Source organism: Siniperca chuatsi, linkage group LG4, assembly GCF_020085105.1.
Source record: "Siniperca chuatsi isolate FFG_IHB_CAS linkage group LG4, ASM2008510v1, whole genome shotgun sequence".
NCBI classification, from domain to species: Eukaryota; Metazoa; Chordata; class Actinopteri; order Centrarchiformes; family Sinipercidae; genus Siniperca; species Siniperca chuatsi.
Genome location: NC_058045.1, coordinates 2,824,561 through 2,851,666, shown reverse-complemented (window position 1 = coordinate 2,851,666; position 27,106 = coordinate 2,824,561). Strand labels below are relative to the sequence as shown.

General features: G+C 41.4%; 1 protein-coding gene across 2 annotated transcripts in view; it reads right to left on the bottom strand.

The window, feature by feature from the left end:
* The window catches only part of LOC122874574 (anoctamin-1), a 252,254-nt gene that overhangs the window by 191,678 nt on the left and 33,470 nt on the right, over window positions 1–27,106 (bottom strand). For both annotated transcript variants that reach the window (XM_044192613.1, XM_044192614.1), the window contains exons 4-9: window positions 26,045–26,196; window positions 20,923–20,977; window positions 20,304–20,352; window positions 9,374–9,429; window positions 9,128–9,169; window positions 5,865–5,929 (exon numbers count right to left, since the gene is read on the bottom strand). In XM_044192613.1, coding sequence (XP_044048548.1) covers window positions 5,865–5,929; window positions 9,128–9,169; window positions 9,374–9,429; window positions 20,304–20,352; window positions 20,923–20,977; window positions 26,045–26,196 — 419 coding nt within the window. The remainder of the gene's footprint in view (window positions 1–5,864; window positions 5,930–9,127; window positions 9,170–9,373; window positions 9,430–20,303; window positions 20,353–20,922; window positions 20,978–26,044; window positions 26,197–27,106) is intronic.

Genomic DNA, 27,106 nt, shown 5'->3' with positions numbered 1-27,106 from the left:
CTGCACCATTGCACTATTGTATTCTTGTTTACAAAAACAAAAACTCAGACTTGTGTATATATAGGCATTGTAAGTTGTTGTTCATTGTTGTATTGTTCATATATATATACTTTTTTATATATATTTGTTCACCTACTTCTATGTACATAATAGCCAAATGTTTGTTTACCTTTGTTCAACTTTATTTTCCTTGTTTTTGAGCTGTATTTCTATTTCGATGTAAGTACATTGAAAGCAACAAAAAAACTCCTTGTACTCCTTGTGAGTCAAATTCCTTGTATGTGTACACATACTTGGCCAATAAAGCTGATTCTTATTCTGATTCTGAATAATTATTTGATGCAGCACATTTCAGATTTCATGTCCCTCCTCTGAAATCTGCTCTGTGAAAGCAGCCCCAGCAGTGTTTACTGTCAACCTGCTTTCTTCAGTGCAGAGAGTACATTTGTTGTTGTGCATCGCTGCACTTAGCGGTGACACTGGGCTTGAGAGGTATTTCGATTAGATTAGATTAAATTTCAAGGAAAAAAAGGGAGAAATTGTGTAGCTGGACATATCCAGCCTCACTCACTCTTGCCCAGCCACCAAGTCAGAAGCAGGGACATCGTCATAGGCTGAGCCACTTATCACCCACCCATAACCGATACTGAACTTGTTTAGTTACTTAACATGTCTGCTGGTGACCTAACTTCACATCCTGGTTGCTCAAGGGCTTAATTGCATCTTGTGGACACTTATGCTGTATTCAAACATATAGATACAAAGAAGAAGAAAGTCTCTGGCCTCTCATGAAGATAAGACGGTGTAGTCCCTCATTCGACCAGGAGTGTTCTATCGTAGAAATGGTTTCAGTCGTAGTCATCTGGACACTGTTTTCAGAATCAAGACGAGTCATCGAAACGTCTTGATTCTGAAAACAGTGTCCAGATGACTACGACTGAAACCGTTTCTATGACTCTCATGAAGATGTAGCTCTATGCGTGTGTGTTGTGCTGAGCACGTAATTTACATACTCTGCTCCGACTGAACAGTTGTGTTTTGACCTAGCCACCATACAACACACAAGGAAGTTGTTAATTTATTGTTGTAAAGTTTCCTGAGCACAGAATAGCTGTCTTTTTTTTAACACAGTATGCATTGTTTAAAGTGTTTTACAACAACAATAGTGCCTGAGCTGGCAAGACTGATTAGCATTTCTTTCCTGCATCCATGCTGGAAGCGATTCCCACTCCACTAGTGGAATGGAGTAGTACAAAGCTCTGTTCTTCTGTTTCTGCTGGAATTAAAACGAGTGTGATTTGCTCTCACCTCGCACGCAATGCAACGGCAGGTCCCATTCGTAATGAATAGAAGCTTATCACTGTCATAGTATGTGTGAATGGTCCATTAGGGTATCACTGGTTTGGAAAGCAGTGTATGCAGGGTAGCCATTATTCACTAACAAATACGTAGTTAAAAGCAATTAGACTGGAACATTTAATTGGCATTAAAGGAACCGCACTAAGCTGGTTTAAATCCTATCTATCAGATCAATCTCAGTTTGTACATATTAACCTTAAATCCTCCATGCACGCTAAAGTTGTCACAGAGTTCCACAAGGTTCTGTGCTTGGACCAATTCTATTCACCTTATGTATGCTTCCTTAAGGCAATATCCATGCTGGACTTATACACGTCAGGAAACATCACTGCAGATTCATCACACCCTGACCACAACCTGTTCCAACTTCTCCCCTCCAGTAGGCGCTACAGAGCACTGTATGCCAAAACAACCAGACACAAGAACAGTTTCTACCCACAGGCCATCACTCTGAAAAACAGTTAACACCAGTCACATAGTGTCAAAAACAATACCTGTGCAATAACCCTGTGACTTTAACCTGTAAATGTATCTGATTGTTTATGTAAATAGTATCACTTTTTAAATCTACGTACGCTGTGCATACTGTTTATACTGTCATATCCACCTATCTCATGTATATAAAGCAACCTGTTAGATTAATCATATTTATTTCAGCACCATTTGCACTCTGTACCATTCCACTAATTGTCTTACTGATGCTGTTTTTTCTATGTCTATTTCCATTTATGTACATTGAGAGCAACGAAAAACTGGAGTCAAATTCCTTTGTACATGTTCCTTGTTCCTTGTACGTGTACACATACACATACAAATTCCTTGTACGTTTACACATGGCCAATAAATCTGTATCTGATTGTGATATTTTTAAGAAACATTCCATAAACTTTCATTGTTATGCAGATGATACCCAATTATATCTATCGATCAAGGCAGATGAAACCAATCACTTAGCTAAGCATCAAGCATGCCTTAAGAACATAAAAACCTGGATGACTTGCAATTTTATTATGTTGAACTCAGATAAAACTGAGGTTATTGCACTTGGCCCACCACTGAAAAACCTCCGAAACTCATTATTGAAAGATATAGTCAATCTAGATGGCACCATCGTATCTTAAAGAGCTCAAAATACCCAATTACCCCACTAGAACACTGCACTTCCAGAATGCAGGGTTACTTGTGGTTCCAAGAGTCTCAAAAAGTAGAATGTGAGCCAGAGCCCTCAGCTATGAAGCTCCTCTCCTGTGGAATCGGGTCCCAGTTTGGGTTTGAGAGGCAGACACCATCTCCTCATTTAAGAGTAGGCTTAAGACTTTCCTCTTTGATAAAACTTATAGTTAGCTTTCCTTTTTCTTCCAAACTTGGGTAACTTGTTTGTAAGTATAATGTAAACTACGCTCTTTACGAAAAGAGTAGAAAGTGTTTTAGTACGGTTTTTCGCCGTGGAACTTCTTCTCCTGCTACTTGGTCAGGACATCGCTGCAGATCAGCTGTTTGGCCGCATTGTTTACACCAGGGAACAGCTGCTCGCGCTGAAGTCGAGCGGCATGGCACCCAGGACAAACGATGTCGCCACTGAGATCTGGAGGAGGACACACCGAGGATGCAGAGGTGGAACGAAGCGGCGAGGGAAGAGAGAGGGGTGCAGACAAAAGAGGCTTAAGAACAAGAGATTTAAGCCGTGTCTGCCTTCTCTCGTCATGGGCAACATGAGATCGCTGGCGAATAAAATGGAAGAGCTAACGGCGTTAGCCCAGAGTCAGATGGAGTTCCGTGAGTGTAGTTTGATGTGCTTCTCTGAGACATGGCTACACCAGGATATCCCGGACCATAACGTTTCCATCGACGGCTTTCAGACTGTTCGGGCCGACAGGGATCACACCGGGAGCGGTAAGGGAAAGGCGGCGGGCTTGCTGTTCTAGTTAAGAACAGATGGTGTAACCCTGGTCACATTACTATTAAGCACAGTATCTGTAGCCCGGACATTGAACTTTTAGCTGTGGGACTCCGGCCATATTATCTGCCACGTGAATTGTCACATGCCATTGTTGTGGCTGTTTACATCCCCCCCTCTGCTACCCCGGCATCGGCGTGCAACACCATTCACACCGCCATAGCACAACTACAGACTCAACACCCGAGTGCACTCATATTAATCTCGGGTGACTTCAACCATGTCAGTGTTTCAACAACACTGACTAATTTCACCCAGTATGTGAATTGTACCACTAGAGAGGAGAGGACACTGGACTGCTGTATGCTGTATGAAGGTGAAGATCAGGGAGGCCAAGGAGAAGTACAGGAGGAAGCTGGAGCAGAAACTCCAGCAGAACAACATGAGAGAGGTCTGGAGCAGCATGAAGAGCATCACTGGCTTGACCGACTGGCAGCAGATGAGTTGAAGGCAGCTTGGACATGGCCAACAAACTTAATCTGTTCTTTAACAGATTCGACACACCGACTCCTGTTCATCCCACCTCCAACTCAGCTGCTGTCAGCCCTCAAGCTCCTCTGAGTACTCTGCTCCCCCCTCCTCCATCTTCCTGGGAGAGTCCTACTCCCACCTCAACTGGCTATCAGGCTAATGGCCCTCTTCACACTAATGACTCCCCCACTCCCCCGTCTGTAACCTCTGCTGTGTGCCTGACTACTGACCAGGTGAGAGGACAGCTGATGAAACTCCACTCAAACAAGGCTGCAGGCCCCGATGGAGTTAGCCCTGGGGTGCTAAAAGCCTGTGCCCTCCAGCTATGTGGAGTCCTTTAACATGTCTTCAACTTGAGCCTGAGTCTCCAGAGGGTCCCTGTTCTGTGGAAGACATCTTGCCTCGTTCCTGTGCCGAAGACGCTGCGCCCCAGTGGCTCCAAGGACTACAGACTACATCACTGACCTCCCACATAATGAAGAGCCTGGAGAGACTGGTGCTGGAACAGCTGTGGCCCATGGCCAGGCCCCTCCTGGACCCCCTTCAGTTCGCCTACCAGCCCCGGCTGGGAGTTGAGGATGCCATCATCTTCCTGCTGAACCGCATCCACACCCACCTAGACAAACTGGCAAGCACGGTAAGGATCATGTTTTTTGACTTTTCCAGTGCTTTCAACACCATCCGGCCAGCATGCTGGGTGAGAAGCTGGCAGCGATGCAGGTGGATGCCCCCCTCGTGTCCTGGATTGTGGACTACCTTACTGGCAGACCACAGTATGTGCGCCTGTAGCACTGTGTGTCGGACAGCATGGTCAGCAACACTGGGGCCCCTCAGGGAACTGTCCTCTCTCCCTTCCTCTTCACCATCTACACCACAGACTTCAGCCACCACACAGAATCCTGCCACCTTCAGATGTTTTCTGATGACTCCGCAGTGGTGGGATGTATCAGGTGTTGAACAGGTGGTGATTAGACTGAGTACATGGCTGTGGTGGGGAACTTTGTCTCATGATGTGAGCAGAACCATCTGCAGCTCAATGCGACAAAATCTAAGGAGCTGGTTGTGGATCTACGACGGGCCAAGACACCACTGACCCCGGTTTCCATCCAGGGGGTCAGTGTGGACATTGCAGAGGATTAAAAGTACCTGGGTGTACACATGGACAATAAACTGGACTGGGCTAAGAACAGTCAAGCTGTTTACAGGAAGGGCCAGAGCCGCCTCTATTTTCTGAGGAGGCTGAGGTCCTTCAACATCTGCCGGACAATGCTGAAGATGTTTTATGAGTCTGTGGTGGCCAGTGCTATCCTGTATGCTGTCGCATGCTGGGGCAGCAGGTTGAGGGTAGCAGACTCAACAAACTGATCCGTAAGGCCAGTGACATTGTGGGGGTGGAGCTGGACTCTTTGGTGGTGGTGTCAGAGAGCAGGATGCTGGCTTTGTGATGATGGAATAAGTGTGTGACTGGTCTCACGCCTTCTTTCAAACTGAAATATGTAAGCTAAAGTGACTACTATGTGTTCAGTTTCAAAGTGGGACATAAAGAAAACTTTCATACCTCTTACTAACTGCTGTGACATCACCAGTGCTATTGACTTCCTTTATGTCATCTAGTTCATTTTATGGACAGACATAGAAGTTGGGCCTTTCTATGGAATGTCTACAACATTCATTCAATTTGTTTCATCTCTGAGTGAAATATTACTCGACACAGCACACATCACCACTACCTGTCTTTTGTAAAGTCTTCTTTGAAGTGTGATTCACCCATAAATCATTACCACAATAAAATGAATTAATTATTTGCAACAAATTCACCAATGTAATTGAAAAATGAAAATTTCAAATTCATGGTGGCTTTAACCTTCTTATTTAAAAACATGTGAAGGATTAGAACATTTCTGAATTCTGTGTCATCTGGTAGAATAATTAAGGATTACACTGTTGCACATAATTATGGCCATGAGCTGGAATTGTAGTCCTGGCTGATGAATAGGAGAGGTACTTCAATATCAGAGTTGTTACCATACAAGGATGATTGGCAGTAAATTATATACCTAAAGAAATGTGTCCTTACCGCACAAGTCCGATGGGCTGGTACTTGTAGAAGACACTGTAGTTTGCCCACTCCTCATACAAAAGCTGAGGAAAACAATCAACAATATTTTTTGCATTGTTTGTCCAGTTTTATCATGCCTTTAGCCTTTCTACTGCCATATTTGTCTTAAATACAACAGTTGGGTGGAGTTCCCTTTTCTATTTCCTTGACAGTGAACTGTGACTTCATGTCTAAACTATATATATTCACCTCTGTACTGATGAATATCAATTGTGAAGTGTGAAAGTTACACCAGCTTCCCACCTTTGAATGTAGGACAGTTAGCTAAACAATGCACGTTATTTTTTTCTCACCTGTTTTGCATCAAGTCCCAGTAAACTCGGAGATTACTGAGTTTCAAAAACAGATTTAAGTTTTAAAATAATCCACCCAAACTCTTTGAATATATATGTTAAATTGCAAAAAATAGCGTTTTTATTTTTATTTTTTTTCTGGGGATGGAGCCACATGCAACCCTGCTTAAAGCGGGCCCCCCTAGAATTGTGGCTTACATGACACTCTCTGTTATGAATGTATGAACAAGGGGTTAAATTGCATACAGTTAAATTGAGTTGCATCCCCTCTGTAGAGGATTTAAAATATATTTATATTTGTATTATTATTACATTATCTTTAATGTCAGTAGTGTCACTAAGTGTTGCTAACGGGACTTGCCGAAAAATTTGACAGAAAAACTGGTGGAGCTAGCATCCAATCACAAAGACACATCGAAGTAACGAGGGCATGACTTGACGCAAAACGGGTGGGAAAAAATAACACAAGCCATGCTTGTTGGGTTAGTGACTGGATGCATAGTTAAGTCAAACACAAATGAGTTAGAAGAGCACTCATTTGACTGAGTATAAGTTGAATCACATGTCATGATACATAAATATAAATAAATACATTAAAAATGAATAAATAAATAAATGAATAAATACATAAATAAATGAACAAATTACTAAATAAAATGGAAAATTGAATGGGAATGTAAATAAATAGGGGAATTAATACAAATTAAAATAAGCAAACTAAAACAGAAATATCAATTTGTGTCACATTTGATAAATTATTTAATGCCTATATTAATTTTAATATTATTTTTGGTGCATTTAATGGCATATTAATTCATTTATTGAGTCATTTATTTATTTTTGATTTTGGCAGTTACGGTCCTCCATACTCTGCAACCTATGGTTAATTTTGAAGTCCATCACTCTACATTTTTCAAAATATGAAAAAATCAATTAACATCTATATCTCCACATAGGTCTGTCCAATTAACACAAAACCTGGCTCAGTAGTTATTTTGCAAAATTTGGTACCAAGTGGCTACGCCTCGATTATTCTAACAGCCTGTTCACTTATCTAAGACTGCAGACTGTACAGAACTCAGCTGCTAGGCTATTAACCAGGACCAAGAAGTATGACCACATCACACCTGTTTTAGCTTCTTTACACTGTTTGTTTTAGGATTGATTTTAAAATCTTGTTGATTACTTTTAAGGTTCTTCTGGCTCCAGACTATATTTTAGACCTTGTAATCCCTTATGAACCTTCACGTAGTTTGAGATCTTCGGGTAGGGGTCTTCTGTCTGTTCCTGAGTCCATGATGAAAACTAAGGGGGACAGAGCTTTTACCATCAGGGCCCTGAGGTTCTGGAACAACCTGCCCGAAGAAATTAGGTTGTCTGAGTCAGTGTCTTCATTTAAGTCTCTTCTCAAAACATTATTTTTATCTGAAAACATATCCTGATTTTACCTGATCTGGCTGTTTATTTTATTGCTTTTGTGTATTTTATGTATTTTATTTCTTTATATTTCATCATTCACTGTGGTATTTTATTTCTCTTGTTGTGAAGCACTTTGTACTTTGTTTTGATAAGTGCTCTATAAGTAAAGTTTTATTATTATATTATTTTATTGCAAAATCATGAAGTATGTGAACTTTTTCGAACTCCTCCTAGGCCGTGAGTAGGATCTGTTTTGTCTGTTTTGATTATTCTCTTGTAAATAAATTACCCTATTATTTAGTTTACCTGTGTGTCTCAAGTGTTTCTTGTTGTAAGTGTTGTTTTGCTGTGCATGTAGTGTGTGTGTTTTGTTCTCCTTGTGTCTTAGTTTGATTATGGCAGGGGTTTAGATTTTTTGAAAGCCCCATCAGAGGAGGTTTTAGAGCACTATAGTCGAGAGCAGCTACTAAAATTGCAGGGGTTTTTGAAATGGACGTTGATGACAAGTGTATGAAGGAGAATAAGAAGTCATTTTTGAGAGCTAACTTGTTTGAGGATGGAGTTTTCATAGACATCCTGTCGGGTCTGGTCCTGTGTTGCTGGTTTAATTTCTGGCTTAAATTTTGAGCAGCAAAAGGAACTACTGTTACAGTTACAGCACAGGATTCAGCAGCAAGTTGAAAGGGGGAAGTGGGCTATTGAGAAAATTAAGCATGAGACAGAACTTAAAAAGTATAGGTGGTGAGGTAGAACAGTACAAACAAAGTCTGATTCATGATGGTAGGGTCACAGCTTACTGTTTCCTCAGAGTTGTCATCGCGGTTGATGTGGCTGGCAAATTGTGTTTGGTTCCAAAGTTTTGTGAGAGAGATCCTGACTCTTGTGCTTGTGGATTTTGGTTTCAATGTCTTTGTTTTTATTTGTTTTTGTCTGTTTTGATTATTCTGTTGTAAATATATTACTTTATTATTTAGTTTACCCGTGTGTCTCCCGTTTTTGTTGCAGATTAAAGAGCCGGGCTGTGACAGCGGTTAAAAATGTAAGCAAGAAAAATAGACTTACACATTAATTCATTCTTTACCGTGTGTGTTGCAAGTGTGCTTAAAACTGAGATTATTTAGTCACACAAGAAAAAATTACGTTGTTTTTGTGTGGAGACATGGCAATGGAAGATTCCACACATGTTGAAAAAGAACCATTCATAGGGTACCTTTGGACTCCAGCAGCAGGTTATCCATATGTATGGGTTATGGGTGTAAGAGAAAAAAAACATCACATGGACTGACACACGATTAGCATATTCAAGCAGAATATTTAAATATAATGTTTGTGTTCCAAACTTAAGCTGAAGTGCGTGAGTGAGTGAGAGTGATTATTTCGTGTATCTTGTGTGTCTCACTGTGGGCTCTACATGTGCAAGTGTGTAAAGCTGTACAAATGCAAAACATGAACACCAGTCTGTGAAGACTTTTATACTGGCTTCCATAAATTTAGAAATAACTTTCTCACCTTTCTGTCATTGGGCTCTGCACTCTCCTCATTAATATCTCCCTGAAAAAGGAAAGAGAAACACTCAAGCTAGTCACTGTACACACTGACTGGAGACTGTAAACCAGGATTTAATCATCTGAGCTGGACTCATTTTAAGAAAGGGTGGAGTTAAAGTAAAACAAAAGTATATATACATATATATATATGATTTGGAACTCGCACCGCCTATAATAATCTATTTGTGCCAGGATCAGTACTACTCACATCATGAAGAGGGTAAGCTGCTGTATAGACACCACTACCTAGGAGACTGGTGATACCTGCCGAGAGAAAACAAAATGGGTTAAAGTGGGTTCCACATCTTTATACCATATCTCAGTGAATGCAACCCCAGTGGACTCATTGCATTACTCATACTCACTCTGCCAGACTGACATAATGGTGAAAATAATCGCAAAAAGTACAGGTTGGTACAGTTACAGCGTAGTTTTTGGAATCATAATCCCCTTAGCTAATGTCTGAACATTACTTTCCAAAACAGCTGGCAAGAACTGGTAATATTAGGCCAGCAGAAAAACACTAGAAATAAAAGTGTGCACATTGAGAGTGTTTGTCTTGATTCTGCAATGGTGAAACAAGTAACTATCAGTTTACTGTGTCAGTTTACATAAATACTGGTTGGAAAATGCAGATATATTATTATCAGATTTTTAAACCCTCAAATATCGGAATCGGCATCTCCCTTTAAAATTCAGTATCGGGTCTATTTTGTACTAATGGCTGGGAAAGACAAAAGCAGATAACGTTAAGAAGGATGAAAATAAAACAAACCATGAGATACCATGTCTGAATTTTTTCATGAAACAGTAAGTCAAAATTATTTACTTTTCATAAATTGGATTTACTTACAATCTCATAATTTTGACTTACATTGTTTTTAATTCAAGTATTTCTACTTTTGTCATTCCTAAAATTGTATCTATTTTTTTCTCTTTTCCTATTCGAGCAAACTAAACTTTGTTTTTGTGCACCTGTAGATCTTGAAATACTGTATTAAGTTTGGAGGTGTTTGGCCACCAGGGGGCACTATGAGCACTTTGATTTTAACAAAATGAAATGTCTTGCTGTAAAAGAGTCTTTACAAAGGTCGTTTTCCAGGGGAACATCTTTATAGCACCTGTCACAGTGCAAATCTGTGTCCTATAAGAGTAATTTCTAGTTTATTTTTTTAAAGAAACTACCTACCTACCAATGGCTCTCAAAAAATGGCAGAGGACAGGAAGAAAACCAACCCACTGTCATGTTATTTTACACTAGTTGGCTACTTATTTCTACTTCATGTTCAGCCAAAAATTAAGCAGTAAAACAATGGCTTACAAACTTTCTTAAAAACAACATGATTTAATTCAGAACCTTATGTTTCCAGATTAACCATACAGGCCTAATGCAGAAGACAGAGTATTTATCAAGGGTGTGAAATGTAACAAGAAGCAGGCCAGTGTTCAACACCTGTGAAGGAAAATAAATCCAAGCTGGCCTGATTTTCAATTAGAAAAACGAATCTTACTTCCAATTCCAATATTTTATTCCAAATGATGCATTATCACAAGCACAGGTTCAACAAGGCATGCTTGCGGCGAGTTTGTTACGTTACACAAGTTCTCTTTTTTTAGTCTAATAAATAAATAAAATAAACTCACAAGCTTAATTGCCTTTTACTCATCATAAAACACTTCCTTCAAACTCGACAGAAACAAAACTCAACAAAACCGTCTTTAAACTGTTCCAACAATCATCAACTCTGGTTTGGTCAAAATAAATCCTTAATCCACAGAGTTAAATGCGAAAAATATTCTGGCTTTACACGCTGTGGCTGCATCCCTGATGCCTGACCTCCCTCTCGCTGCTTTTCCGCGTGACACCTCTTCTGTCCCAGCCTGAATATGCCGTGTCTTGACTGGTGCTGGTGAGAGCATGTATGTGGGTGAGAGAGCAGTGTGCGACAAAATGGCTAGAGTTAGAGGAAACATCAGAGAGATTCAGCCACACGTTTGAGCCTCAGTCAGACCCAGATGAGGAGTCTATTGTGCACCAAAATTGGTACAGATACTACTGTTGTAGGTGAGCCTCTAAATTGATTTGGCAGAGGTGCCAACTCATGAGGAAGACTCTGTGTTTATGTAAATATACAGCATATAGCTTGAGAGCCATAGTGATTTTCCTGTATTGCCCGGGACGAAAAGCTAAATATGCTAGCCTGTGTAGCTAACATTAGCCTTGTTATGTAGTGTGTCCATGCTTCACAAACACTTGCAAATGCAGCCACTGCACAGATTGAAATAAAAAACAAACTCAGAGGCCCAGGTAAGTGCATACTGTGAATCAGGAGGAATTGGTGCTATACATGTCTAAATGTTTCTGTGTAGATGCTCCATCAGTTTAGTGTTGAATTTAAATCCCTCTTTTCCCTCACATGTCTCATGTAGTGATGCTGTGGTCCTACTGCTCCCTGGCTATGCAGCGGTCCCCTGCAGATCCTCTTATCTCAGCTCAGGACATCCTTCAACACTCCTCTGCAACAAACATTCAGCATTTACATCTGTCTTTATAAAAATGTTCCAGTACAAATGTGTGCATCATTTAGCCGGTAACCAATGTACTGTTACCAGGCAGTTACTGAAAACAGTTGCTAGAGCCTCTGTAAGACACTTCAGTCCAGAATTTTCTCAGGTGAAACTGATTTTGTACAGGTTTTTCCTAAAAAAACAAAACAAATGAAGGTCAGCACAAGTTCAGTCAGGAAGATTATCTTTATGCCCATCATTCACCTCTCTCTCTCGCTCTCACTCGCTCTCTTCCTACTTCTCTTAATCAGCTGATATAGGCATCTACTCTTCAGTTAACCAACCAGAATTTGCCACAATCTCTCAGTCAATCATATTGCTGCTGTCAAACTTTAAATCTGTTTTCCTCTCTGCTTGCTGTCAGCTGTCATTTCAGTGTGGAATCATTGTGACCCTCCTTCACCCCGTTCATCTCCAATTCATCACACCCAATGCAGGTTGAGCTCATCATAAGTCTATTCCTCATCACATCCAGATCTTCGGCATCCTCCACCACCACCAGTGTCTAGACTCCATCGGGGGGATAACCTATACTATACTACTCACGGGTTCACTACCCCCTTTAAAATAGGATGATGTCACAATGGAGTGTAATTGCCAAAGACTCTTCACATTTCTCATCTCCATTAACTCCATTGTCAATAAAAATATTTGTTCACTCACAACGAAGTCTCTCTGGATTGAAATGGAATGATGCCTCCAGTCTCATGCCTTTTCTTTCACCCTGTTCTGAGCCTAGTTCAAAAGCATATATATTATGCATGTTGTAACAAGTTAAATTAGAAAAACTGTACGAAAACTGAAAAGCATTCAGTTTACACAAATGTGTATGACTGATATTCTCACTTTCTTGGTGAGTGTTACTAGCAAGGTAGGTCTTCAGAGTGTGGTTGCAGACCAAAGCCCCATTTTCTAAAAGCATTTTAAGGCTGAGACGATCTTAGTCCCATTGTAACTCCATGGACTAAGATCATTCTAGTAGGGATTAATGTTGCAAATAATTTTGTGTCACACACCATCTGAGGCTATAATCCTCTTAAACATGTCAACATATAGTAGAAAAGGTTTCAGTCGTAGTCATCTGGACACTGTTTTCAGAATCAAGACGTTTCGGCTCCCATCCGGAAGTCATTCTCAATTGTGAAAAAATGGACAGGGAACTCAGAAATTTAAGCTACTCTGTGTTACATAAGCCCTGCCCTCAGGAAGGAGTCTACCTGAGTATCTGTTGATTACTCTAGCTAGTTTCACCTGAATCAGACAGCCCCCTCCAAATCAACCCATCCTCTCTCTACAAGCGGTACCTGCAGGCAGTGAATCACAACAGCAGTAGAGGGAGGAGGACAGAGGATAGGAGGAAAGACTCACACAGACTGATGTCTGTATTCTTCATTCTTTCTAAACCTCAGTATTGTGATGTCAGGATTCTTTAGAATAAATAGAAAATATCACATACTCAAACATCACTATGGCCCTACAATAATGGGACATCGAGACATAAAAATTGTGATAAAAAAACATTTAGGGAAACAGTTTAACCAGCACTTATTTCAGCAGATCATTCAATCATCAATCAATAAGTGGGATAACGTTAAACAATACAGTTTGGTTTACGTAATACAGTATAATTGCTACAATACAATACAGATTCATAATGAAGATGGTTGCAGAGACTTCTGTCTGATGGTCAGTAGGTGGCAATGCTGTCACCTGGTAAACAAGAGGTTAACTCACTGGATTAATAACTTTTACTCATGTACCACAAAAATAAAAGTTGGGTTACACGTCATAGCAAGGATATCACAGTGTTACTTCCCTTTGGAATGTACTTTCAACTTTTATGATAGGTGTCTGGCAAGCCTTATCTCAGACCACATCAGGGGGTGAGAGAAGAAACTGTGTGTGTGAGAGACTGATAAGGGAGGAGAAGATGTTTTTCTGTTGCTTCATTAGCATAACAAGACATGTCTTTCCTGTTTGAGAGGGGAAGAAGTCATCTGTTGTGTATTTGTGAATGTGGGGAGACATTCACCCCCCCGTTCTCACTACAGGGGGGTGAAGAAGAATAAAAAAATGTCCTGGCATGAGGCCCATTGTCTGGGAACCATGACTGTCTGTAGAAGTGAAAACTTTGGCCTGCTGGTGGGGCTACAGGAAAAGTCAGGGGATTACCAAAGTCAGTAGGCTTCATTTACTGAAAGCCATGATTATATATACACAACTTCAATTCAATTCAGTTTTATTTATATAGCGCCAATTCATAACAGAAGTTATCGCGTTGCACTTTTCCTATAGAGCAGGTCTACACCATACTCTACCCCATACAATAATTTTATTTACAGAGACCCAACAAATCCCACCATGAGCAAGCACTTGGCGACAGTGGCAAGGAAAAACTTCCTTTTAAGATGAAGAAACCTCGAGCAGAACCAGACTCAATGGTGGGCGCCCATCTGCCGCTGCCGTGTTAGGTTTTGGAGAAAGAGAGAGAGAGAGAGAGAGAGAGAGAGAGAGTGTCATAGTTTGAGGTTTGTCCTGTTTCCTGTTTTATTTTGCAGTGTTCTCCTCTCCTCATGTGTCTTGTGGTTTTACTTCTTGTCTTTGTTTACTTTCCCTCCAGCTTAGAGTGTTGGCCCCACCTTGATTGTTTGCACCTGTGTCTCGATGTCTCCCTTACCTCAGTGTATTTAATTCGGGGATTTTCGTTTGTTCATTGTCGGGTCGTTGCCCTTGTTATGTGCATTTTGGTTGTGCTTTGTTCTCGTGTCATGCATCCTGGCATTTGTTACCAGTGAGTTCATTTGGATTGATTCTTTGTTTCCTTGGACCTTGCCTGTATTGTGGACTTTTGTATTTTGCCTGCTCCCTGTTGGATTTGTTTGCATTTTGGACTTGTTCTCTGTTTTGACTGCTGCCTGCTTGAGGCCCATGGTCGTACCCTGCCGGTGGTCACGGCCACCATGTTCTCTCTGCTGTTTTGAAAGCTGCCTCCCTGTTCTGCCTTCCACACTACACAAGCCAAGCCAGAACCTACACCCACAGTCTCACAGGATATTAATGGTAATTTTGGTTATAGTTATCGATTTAATTATTAATCAGAGTTCCAAATTGATAATTTAGTGTATTTTATGAGACTGAATCAATTAATTAGCAGTCCTTTTCCCTTGTTTAAGGGTGGTGCCCCAAGGACTGTAGAAGTTAACCATTGTAAATCCCAACACATTGTACAACCTGAATGCAGCATGACAAATCCCAAAACCTATAGGCTTCAACCACAGTACAGTATGAGTTTACTTGTGCATAGCTGTGTGTAAGCTGAGCGCCCCCACATTATAGGGGGTGCCACAAGTGCAGTGCAACCATGGCAAAGGTACAGCATTTGCACGACGGGTGGAACTCTTTTTAGTGCTACTGCTATACATCAAAACACGATCCTAACTGGAAGCCTCACGAAGAAACAAAAAAAGAAATTTTAAAATTTGCACATACGTGCAACCTTTTCAACTAAAAATGGATCACCATGGCCAACAAACAAAATAATTAATATTGATGTCACATTTGTGACATGAGCCAAAATCAATATAAAGTTAAATAATATAGGCCTACTCATCTACAATCATTAAGAATAAAAGAACTTAGCAGTTTTAAGCTATGGTGCTGTACAGATTAATATTGAATTCAAACAGTGTGTGAAATACTGACAATCAGGGGTCCTGTGACATTGGCAGTACTCAAGAAACAAAAAGCAAAAAGTCATCATCATCATCAGCCACACATTAACATACACAATGTTTTATCCTATTTATATATGCCACATGCAACTTGAAACTTCAAGAACTGCCTTTTTTCACCTATGTAACATTGCAAAAATCAGGCACATCCTGTCTCAAAATGATGCCGAAAAATTAGTGCATGCATTTGTTACTTCTAGGCTGGACTACTGTAATTCCTTCGCTGCCCGAATAAGTCCCTTAAGACTTTCCAGTTGATCCAGATTGCTGCGGCACGTGTACTGACAAAAACTAGGAAAAGAGATCATGTCTCTCCAATATTAGCTTCTCTGCACTGGCTCCCTGTAAAATCTAGAATGGAATTTCAAATCCTTCTCCTCACCTACAAAGCTCTTAATGGTCAGGCACCATAGTATGTTAAAGAGCTCATAATACCTTATTACCCCACTAGAACACGGGGCTCCCAGAATGCAGGGTTACTTGTGGTTCCTAGAGTCTCCAAAAGTACAATGGGAGCCAGAGCCTTCAGCTATCAAGTTCCTCTCCTGTGGAATCAGGTCCCAGTTTGGGTTTGGGAGGCCGACAACATCTCAACATTTAAGAGTTGGCTTAAGACTGTCCTCGTTGATAAAGCTTATAGTTAGGCTGGCTTGGGTGAATCCTGAACCATCCCTTAGTAATACTGCTATGGGCCTAGACTGCTGGGAGACTTCCCATGATGCACTGAGCTCCTCTCTCCTCCTCTCCATCTGTATGCATTTTTATCCCGATTAAAGCATGTTACTAACTCGACATCTCTCCCATAGTTTTGTGCTTTCTTGTCTCTCTCCCTTCTCTCCTTCTGTCGCTTTCAGCAGGTATTTCTGCCTGCGGAGTCTGGATTTGTGATTGTGGGCCACCTGCTGCCCCTGTGTTCCTGCTCGACAACTGCTAATCGACTACTAATCAATTAGTCAATTGACAATATACAATTCAATTCAATTTTATTTATATAGTGCCAATTCATAACAGAAGTTATCTCATTGCGCTTTTCCTACAGAGCAGGTCTAGACCGTACTCTTTATAATATTAATTACAGAGACCCAACAAATCCCACCATGAGCAAGCATTTGGCAACAGTGGCAACGCCGCTGCCGTGTTAAGTTTTGAGAGAGAGAGAGAGAGAGAGAGAGAGAGAGAGAGAGAGAGAGGTTGGGGGGGGGCATAATGCAAAGACCACTTAGAATTTTTTTTTTAAATAGTAAAATAGCAATTGTAGTGTTAATATTAATAAATTAGTAATAATAGTATTAGTAATGACCTGATTCCACAGGAGAGGAGCTTGATAACGGAAGGCTCTCGCTCCCATTCTACTTTTGGAGAATCTAGGAACCACAAGTAACCCTGCATCCTGGGAGTACAGTGTTCTAGTTGGATAATATGGTATTATGAGATTTTTAAGATACGATGATGCCAGATAATTAAGAGCTTTGTAGGTGAGAAGGATTTTAAATTCTATTCTAGATTTTACAGGGAGCCAGTGCAGAGAAGCTAATATTGGAGAGATATGATCTCTTTTCCTAGTTTTTGTCAATACACATGCCGCAGCATTCTGGATCAACTGAAGAGAGTCTTAAGGGGCTTATTCGGGTAGCCGGATAATAAGAAATTGCAGTAATCCAGCCTAGAAGTAACAAATGCATGCACAAATTTTACGCCATCATTTTGAGACAGGATGTGCCTGATTTTTGCAATGTTACATAGGTGAAAAAAGGCAGTCCTTGAAGTTTGTTTCATGTGGGAGTTAAAGGACGAATCCTGATCAAAGATAACTCAGTGGTTCCTTACGGTGGTGCTGGAGGACAGGGCAATGCCATCTAGAGTAACTATAGCTTTAGATAATTTGTCTCAGAGGTGTTTGGGACCAAGTACAATAACTTCAGTTTTGTCAGAGTTTAACATCAGAAAGTCTCAACCTGGTTCACCTCAAACCCTGCTATGTGCCTCTGGTTAAAAGGCAGCCTGCGACCACAAGGACAGTGAGGAAATGGTCAGAGTATGCCTATGAGACACTGCAGGAATGCTTTGAAGTGACAAACTGGGATGCACTCTTTAAGCCTCATGGAGAGGACATTGACGGGCTCACTGAGTGCATTACTGGCTATACTGGCTAATTTCTGCGTGGACTGCAATGTCCCAACTAAGATGGTCCATTGGTATCCGAATGACAAACTGTGGGTAACAAAGGACATCAAGGACATCCTGAATGCCAAGTGGAGGGCCTTTACTGATAATAGGGAGGAGGTGAGGGTAATCCAGGCCGACCTGATGGTGAAAATCAGAGAGGCCAAGGAGAAGTACAGGAGAAAGCTGGAGCAGAAACTCCAGCAAAACAACATGACAGAGGTCTGGAGCGGCATGAAGATCATCACTGGCTTCAGACCCGACTGGCATCAGAGAAGTTGAAGGCAGCGTGGACAGGGCCAACAAACTTAATCTGTTCCTGCTGATGGCGTTAGCCCCGGGATGCTAAAAGCCTGTGCCCCCCAGCTATGTGGAGTTCTTCAACATGTCTTCAACCTGAGCCTGAGTCTCCAGAGGGTCCCTGTTCTGTGGAAGACATCTTGCCTCGTTCCTGTGCCAAAGACGCCACGTCCCAGTGGCTCCAAGGACTACAGACCGGTGGCACTGACCTCCCACATAATGAAGACCCTTGAGAGACTAGTGCTGGAACAGCTGCGGCCCATGGTCAGACCCCTCAGGCCCGGCTGGGAGTTGAGGACGCCATCATCTTCCTGCTTAACCGCATCCACACCCACCTGGACAAGCCGGCAAGCACGGTGAGGATCATGTTTTTTTACTTCTCCAATGCTTTCAACACCATCCGGCCTGCCCTGCTGGGGGAGAAGCTGGCAGCAATGCAGGTGGAGGCCCCCCTCGTGTCCTGGATTGTGGACTACCTGTCTGGCCGACCACAGCACGTGCGCCTGCAGCACTGTGTATCGGACAGCGTGGTCAGCAACACTGGGGCCCCTCAGGGAACTGTCCTCTCTCCCTTCCTCTTCACCATCTACACCACAGACTTCAGCTACCACACAGAGTCCTGCCACCTTCAGAAGTTTTCTGATGACTCTGCTGTGGTGGGATGTATCAGCAGTGGTGATGAGATGGAGTACATGTCTACGAACTTTGTCTCATGGTGTGAAGAGAACCATCTGCAGCTCAATGCGACAAAGTCTAAGGAGCTGGTTGTGGATCTACGGAGGGCCAAGGCACCAGTGACCCCGGTTTCCATCCAGGGGGTCAGTGTGGACATTATAGAGGACTACAAGTACCTGGGAGTACACTTAGACAATAAACTGGACTGGGCTAAGAACACTCAAGCTCTTTACAGGAAGGGCCAGAGCTGCTCTATTTTCTGAGGAGGCTGAGGTCCTTCAACATCTGCCGGACAATGCTGAAGATGTTCTATGAGTCTGTGGTGGCCAGTGCTATCCTGTATGCTGTTGCATGCTGGGGCAGCAGGTTAAGGGTAGCGGACGCCAACAGACTAAACAAACTGATCCGTAAGGCCAGTGACATTGTGGGGGTGGAGCTGGACTCTCTGTCGGTGGTGTCAGAGAGGAGGATGCTGGCCAAACTACATGCCATCTTGGACAGTGTCTCCCACCCACTCCATGACGTGCTGGTAAAGCAAAGGAGCCCCTTCAGCTGAAGACTCATCCCCCCCAAAAATCAGAACGCAGAATGCTGCATGTTAGCATTACCCACGTTAAATTGTATGCTTTTGTTTTAAAATGAACATGTATTTATGCAAATGGTATAAATTGTACATTATCGCAGTTTCAATTTTGAAGTAGCTTCAAATTGAAGTAGCTGTAAACAATTCATATGCTACATCACACGGGTCAATAGTCTTTCAATAATATTTTATTTTCTGGTTAGACAATACAAAGAAAACAGCTGATAGTTTTAAACCTAATTTAACCTCATTATTTTATATTATGAAATATTATCAGCTAATTTGACTTGAGTTTATAAATAGAGCACTATGCCTTTGTATGCTTGACAATCATTGTAAATAAAAAACATCCTACTTTCTTACCTTCCACAAAATTGAAGCTGCATGGCAGTATGACCTCCCCAGGCCAGTGATGCAAGAGCACCTTGCTGTCTCTACTGCTCCCAGGCTTGTCACCAGTAAGTTATCCATGTCAGCTGATTTACCGCAAACTAACTGCTTTTAGGTGTAAACAAATTTGGCCCAATTCCAATCAGGCCCCTACACCCTCCCACTGGGGAGTTTCTTAATTATGGGGGGGTACACCAGCAAGTTTTTGGATGCCCTCACCTTTCTCCAACATAAACATGAACATTTGTTAGCATTGTGTCCAATCAGCATCTTTCGGATATTGTAAATGATATTGTAATTAAATCTTGAAGATAATCTTGCATCGACAAGATGTAGTCTATGGGTATATATCTTTGGCTGCATTTCTTTTTTTGTTGAACATTTTCTTGTTTGCCATTCGTAATATGATTAGGTCCTTGGTTTTTTCCAAAGTCCATGAAATTGCACAACGCAGGCAATCAAGTGAAATCATTTGAGGCAGAAGCGGCATTTGAAGCGGAAGTAATAACACAATTGCTTTCGAATGGAACCAGGTTAAGTCGGTGGGGCTAGAAAGGTGAATATTTGTCACAACAGTGCTTTTTCCATTCAAGTGCCACTTGGCCCAGCCTTGTGAATCTGTACGAGTTGTCCGATTTTTAATGCTTGAAACACATTTGTAAAAGTTAATCTCATTTTGTGCAATGTTGTTTTGTCAAGAAGTGAGAGAGAAAGAGATCCAAACATACCCATGCTGTACTTGGCCTTGCATTTTGTTCTTTTTAGTATTTCAAAAACCTAAGAGGGAATGAAAAACAGAAGAACTTAATTTAATTCACCATGCTGCTGAAGAACATATTGATAGAAAATATTAAATTGTATTTATTAATAATCAACACTACAATAAAGCAATCACAATAATGACCTCAACTAAATTCCTGGTTGTTTCTGTTCAAATTAAAATGGTTAAAATGCATACATATCTAGGCATTGGATAAACCCCCTGTACACTACCTGTGCAATACTATACTATCCATTGTGACAATCCGTGCATGTATTTGTCATCTGACTGAAATGTTATTAATGGTGTCAGTGCTATGACATGGCAGAGACATGTTGGGACAGAATGGATGATAATTCCTTATCTCATCATGGACAACAAACAACTGCCAGGCTATGTTTAGCTTCCTTCTTAGCTTTAGTTGTTGTTATCATATCTCTGGTCTTTCTAACAAACAACTGAAAGGTTTTACTTCATAGTATAATATTTATCTGTCAGAAAAATGTGTTGGCTAAAAACTGCAATCATGTATAAATTGATATTTTGGTGTTGGTGGATACATTACAGACAAACTTCAGTGGACTTACTATTGAACTCCTGGTTTTGCTGTCAAAGAAGTAATCTTTGTCTGAGAGGTCAAACCTGTTAATACACACAGACACACAAACACAAAACCACACACACTTGTTACGGTCTGTTAAACTTAAGACCCTTTACTGTATTACAGTCTACAGTAATGCAACATTTTTGCATTGTTGTTTGAAGAACTTAAAATATTGTCTCATTTCCCAGTGTTGATGGATTTTTGTTATTGTTTGTTTAGTTTTGTTTGTTGTTGTGTTTTCATTACCTTAGAATAAGCCCTTTATATCTAAAGAGGGAGCGGGTCCCCTTCCACAGAGACTATGTTGAACCATCATGTTTCTACTACAAACACTGGCTCTGGATTGGGCCTTTCACATTTTTCGTGAGTTTTACGGCCACCATAGTTTATCCTACACGCTTGGAAGGGGAGGGTGAGGCATGCAGTATTCAGCTGGTTGCAATCTGCAATTTACAATTTTTTAATTCAGTTTAATATACACTTCCACAGGATTAATTCCATCAGTACCAACAGAGTCATACTCACCTCTCGGCTGCTCAGTTTCTATTCTAAAATGTTGAGTTTCATTGACTGTATCTTAACAAGCCGGTTTATTATTATTAGGGTTCAAACCGTGAAGAACAGTAAAATTAATAGAACTTTTTGAATTTTGACTCTATCAATACCAAATTGTTCATACAGCATTGCGGGACTGACACACATTTATATTATAAATAAGCAAGATCTGCGGATTAGCATAAAATTGGCCAAACTCATTAATGATTCATCATAAATCTTGGGCAATATCTTCAAGCTGTGTTTGGGAATAAGCTTTCCAAAGCATTTTGAGCTTGACCCATAGGGGCCTCCACAAATGCCAAAAAACTGTAACTCAAAAGCCAGTTGACAGAGTTTCACCAAATTTGGTATACATGCTCTGGGGGCAAGTATTAACCAAAATTTCATTTTCAAGTTTCATATTGGTTGGTGCAAGTGGGCATGGCACACATATTTGCCCATAACTCAAGATGCCTTTGAACAATCCTGATTAAACTCACAGGAGACATCTCCACCAAGTTTCATTCACATCCGACAAAGGGAGGACAAATGGCGGAACTTTGAGTGCGCAATTATTAAAACGCTCCAGGCTTTGTGATGACAGAACAAGTGTGTGATTGATCTCACTCCTTTCAAACAGAATTGAGCAAGTGAGTGACTTTGCTTGTTGCTGCCTGCAACTTTAATGCCCTCATCTTTACTGAGACCTGGCTGCATGGCTGATTAAGTTATAGCACTCAACAGGCGGAGCATGTTCCACATTGACAGAACACAAGACTCCGCTAAGACGAGAGGAGGTGGACTAACCCTAACCCATATGATGCTTGGTGCTCAAACGCTGTCAAAGTGGATGGACATTGTTCCCCAGAATTTTTATTGTTAAGATGTCAACCATATTATCTTCCAAGAAAATTCACCAGTGTTTACAATCCTCCAGATGCGAATTCAAAAAAACGCACTACAGGAACTGTATGAAGTCATCAGCAGTCACATGACAAAACAATCATATGGTGTTTTTATTGTAGCTGGTGAATTTAATCATACAGACCTCTATTTTACCTAAATCTTACCAGCATGTCCACATCCCCACCAGGGTAACAACTACACTGGACCATGTTTACACAAACATTTCTGGCAGCTACAAAGCTCTCCCCTACCCTCATTTTGGTCTATCAGACCATATTTCCCTGCTTCTCCTGCCTACTTACATCCAGCTGATGAAAAGGGTCAAACCATCAGTAAAAACAATTAAATTGTGGAAAGATGAAGCTACATCCGCTCTACAGGACTGTTTTGAGTGCACAGACTGACTCATGTTCAGAGATGCCGCCATCCAGGAGAACCACAGCAATCTTGAGGAATATACAGTATCAGTGACATCATACATCAGCAAATGTGTTGATGATGTGGTGATCACAAAGACAATAAAATCATTCCCCAAACAGAAAGCCTGGATGAAGGGAGAGGTGAGCGCTCTACTCTGAACCAAAAAAGTTGCTCTTCGGTCAGGAGACAAAGAAGCCTACAACACCACTAGAGCGAGACTGAAAGCTGGCATCAAGTAGGCAAAGTTGAGACATCAGAAGAGACTGGAGAGAGACCTCAACAGCAAAAACACCAAAGATATGTGGCAGGCGATCAAAAACATCACAGGCTACAAAAGCAGGAGTGCCCCCAACATGTGTGAGGCCACACTACCAGATGAGCTGAACACATTTTATGCTCACTTTGATCTCCTCAACAAAGAGTCAGCTGTCAAGTCTACTCCACCTCTAGAGGACCGGCCACTGTGAGTATCCACAGCGGATGTGAGAAGAATCCTGCTGAGAGTGAATATGAGTAAAGCTGCTGGGCCTGATAACATCCCTGGCCGTGTACACGGACATGTGCCAATCAGCTAGTTGATGTCATTACTGACATTTTTAATATACCACTGTCACAGGAGAGTGTTCCCACCTGCTTCAAGACAGCCACCATCGTCTCTTTACCTAAAAAGTCTACAGTGTCTAGTCTAAATGACTACCACCTTGTGGCTCTCACCCCCATTCTGATTAAGTGCTTTGAGAAACTGGTTGTACAGCACATAAAGAACAACATCCCGGCCAGTCTGGACCCTCACCAGTTTGCATTCAGAACCAACAGATCCCCAGAGGATGCCATCTCCACTGCCCTCCACTCAGTCTTCACACACCTTGAGAACACCAACACCTACATGATAATGTTGCTTGTTGATTTCAGCCCAGCATTCAATACAGTCTCCCCTATGAAACTGATTAGAAAACACTCTGTAATTGGATATTGGACTTCCTCACAAACAGACCCCGGACAGTTTGGATTGGCGGTCACACCTCTTCCACTCTAGTGCTGAACACCAGGGACCCTCAGGGCTATGTGCTCAGTCCCTTCTTGTTCACACTGTACACCCCTGATTGCAACTCCTGACATGGAGACAACTCTGTTGTGGATTTTACGGATGACACCACCATTATCTGCTGAATTTCAAATAATGAGTCTTCATATCGGGAAGAAATCAACAGTCTTGCAGAGTGGTGCGTAGAGAAAAACTACATTGAGCTACTGCTCAATGTCAGCAAAACCAAGGAGCTGATTGTTCATTTTAGGAATAAGGAGGCAAAGACACAAACCCCTGTCTACATCAGTGGAGCTGAGGTGGCGCAGGTGAATAGTTTTAGGTTGCTGGGAATCAGCATCACAGAGAACCTGACATGGTCCTCTCACATCTCCACCCTGGTCAAGAAAACTCAAAAAGGGCAGTATTTCTTAAGGAAACTTAAGAAGGCAAATTCCTATGCCAAGTTCTTATTAACTTTTACAGAGGACCAACAGAAAGCATCCTGACTGGAAACATCACAAACTGGCATGGGATGTGAATGGCCCAGGACAAGAGGTTCTCTGCAGTGGGTGATTAAAACCACTGAGAAGATCATTGGTACCAACCTACCAAGCATTAGTGTAGTAACAACGGATGCTAAAAGACAGTGCCCACCGCAGCCACAGCCTGTTCACCCTGCTGCCATCTGGCAAGCGATACAGAAGTATCCACTGTTGTACCACGAGACTACAGAGCAGCTTCTTCCCCTTAGGCTGTGAGACTACTTAATTCATCCTCAGCACCATATAAATAGGTTTTATTTCTATGACTTATTACATATTCACTATACATCTACTGTATATAATTTTCGTACATAACATTTGTTTTTTAGTAGTATAAAGGGAACTACAATCAAAATCTTGTTAAACAACCCTATGATCCTAATGATCAATAAATCTATCTTGTATCTTATGTGGGGTGTTGGCCTGGCTTTCAGCTCCATGATTCTCTAAAATAAATCCACAAAGAAACATAAGAGTTACACCATTACAGTAGTTTCATCAGGGCTGGACTGGCCATCTAGCACACCAAGTACTTTCACGGTGGGCTGACGTGCTGTTTGGGCAAACACAACTGTCTTTTTTTGTCTGACTGGCCCATAAAACAGGTAGATCTGCCCATTGTTTTTTTTATTAATTGACACTGGGCTAGCCCAATTACATCTTTAAACCCCCCTTCAGGCAGATGCTGCCAAATGTGCAAATTCTCAGCTAGTGAGCCCGAAGGCACTGGCAACAGAGAGGAGAGAGTGCAGAGAGAGTTGCCCACTGAGCCCAGCGATACCAGTTAGTACCAGTCAATGTTTTGCAGCTGCAGCGGTAAGAAAGAGGCAAGGTTTGGGTTCGGCTAGCTGGCTATTTAGCTAGGTGCATTGAAGTTATGATTTGTAAAATATGTTTTTTATGGTTAAAGGGAAATTGAGAATAAATCCTGCAGCCGATCTGAACGCAAGTTAATGTTTTGTGCCTCTTTGTTTCTAACTACAGCTACAGGGTTTATGAACACACCCCTCCCTGATGTTACGGACAGAAGGGCAGGAGACACCGAGGTGGAGACAGATGTTGTTTACTGAACACAGCAATGAGTATTAGAAGACAGGTAGGAGAGGTGGTGGAGCAGACTGGAGAACCGAGTGGTATACTGCTACTGTCCTTGTGGATTGGGCCTGGAGATGTAGAGCAATGTACTCTGGAGACAGGAAGACACACGATGGGTCAAAGGATCGCTGGAGTGGAAGTGCAGACTGGCGTAGTAACGGGAAGGAAACCAACAGGCGATGACATTGATGTGAAAGAGTCCTTTTCAATAACGAGACTGGACAACTGGCTGAGGTGAGTAGGGTGCTTTTATACTGGTGGTGATGAGGTGCTGATGGGGAGCAGGTGTGTGTGCTAGGGAACAGGTGTGTAATTAGAACTCTGGTGAGGGAGTGCACTATGATTGGGTGATTGTGGAACCAATCTGATCACATTTACTCTGAGTTTGCTTTATGAAACAACTTAATCCTGGTTCAGTTTGCTAGGTTTATTCAAGGCCATTTTTGCACAATATGCCCTGCTAACAGTAAGCCTCCCTTATGAAACACCACTCTGGTAACAATGACAAAATAGCTTTATTATAGTTGTCCTCTTTATTGTTCAACTTTTTTCCATCAAAGTGTAAAAGTTGTACTTACAGGTGTTGTTTTTCCCTGGAGAAAGTGTGTGACAGGTGTTTGATGTTCTTGGGTTGATGTTCCTCAACATGGGGGTGGAGAGGCTCCAGAACTTTACTGACCAGAGAGCTGATCTTCTCCACAACACTGCTTGACTGCTTGACTTCATACACCTAGAAATCCCCACAAAACACACACACACACTTCAATCAAGGTTACTTTATATATGATGCACATTTAGAACACAAAAACACATTATTAGAAATAATTAATTCGAAACCTAACACAAGGGAGGCTGTCCCTCTTTGTATTTCTCAAGCTATCACTAGCTTATCCCTCGAAAAGAGACATTTAGGCACTCTTTTCTTTCAGAAATAAAGCACTAAATTAGGTATAACATTTGTGTATGTGTAATATCAGGACCTCCTGATGCAGATCTAGATGAAATTTAAATAGGCTAGCTTATGAGAACCATAAGTAGGCAGGTAACTTATTACTTTCAAAAATTGAATGCTAAATCTAAACAGATTCAATAAATGGGGAAGTGTTCCCTCTGCTGGTTGAAGATAATATAGTCACACATTCATCACTAATCATTAATTTCAAATGTTAATGTTAAGTTCAAATGCCTAGTGTAGAGGAATACATGAAGCCTTCGGTCAGTCAGATGAAATATACCATATTTGTTATAATTGTAATTGGCCAATTTTGCCCAGAACACAATAGGAGGGTTAAGACTCAATAAAATGCTAACAAATTTCAACCCTAATTGCAAAGCCTCAAAAGAATTAGCAGCCTCTTAGCTGTTTGTGGGCACAAATCCACATTTGAAAAGGGACAATTTAGTGCAGCACAATGCATCCCTGTTCTTTGTTAGGTCCTGAGTACATCCTATGTTAAGGAATTGTTTAGTAATCTGTTAGTCCATGTAACATGTTTCATGTTGCTCTAATTTTGTTTAATTTAGGGATAGCCCGTCCTCACTACAAAAATGGCCATATCGGTCGTCTGTGCAAGCAGCTTATTACAACCCAGTAATGTTTATTGTTAGGCGCTGACCTTACGTCACGTGACTTACGTAAC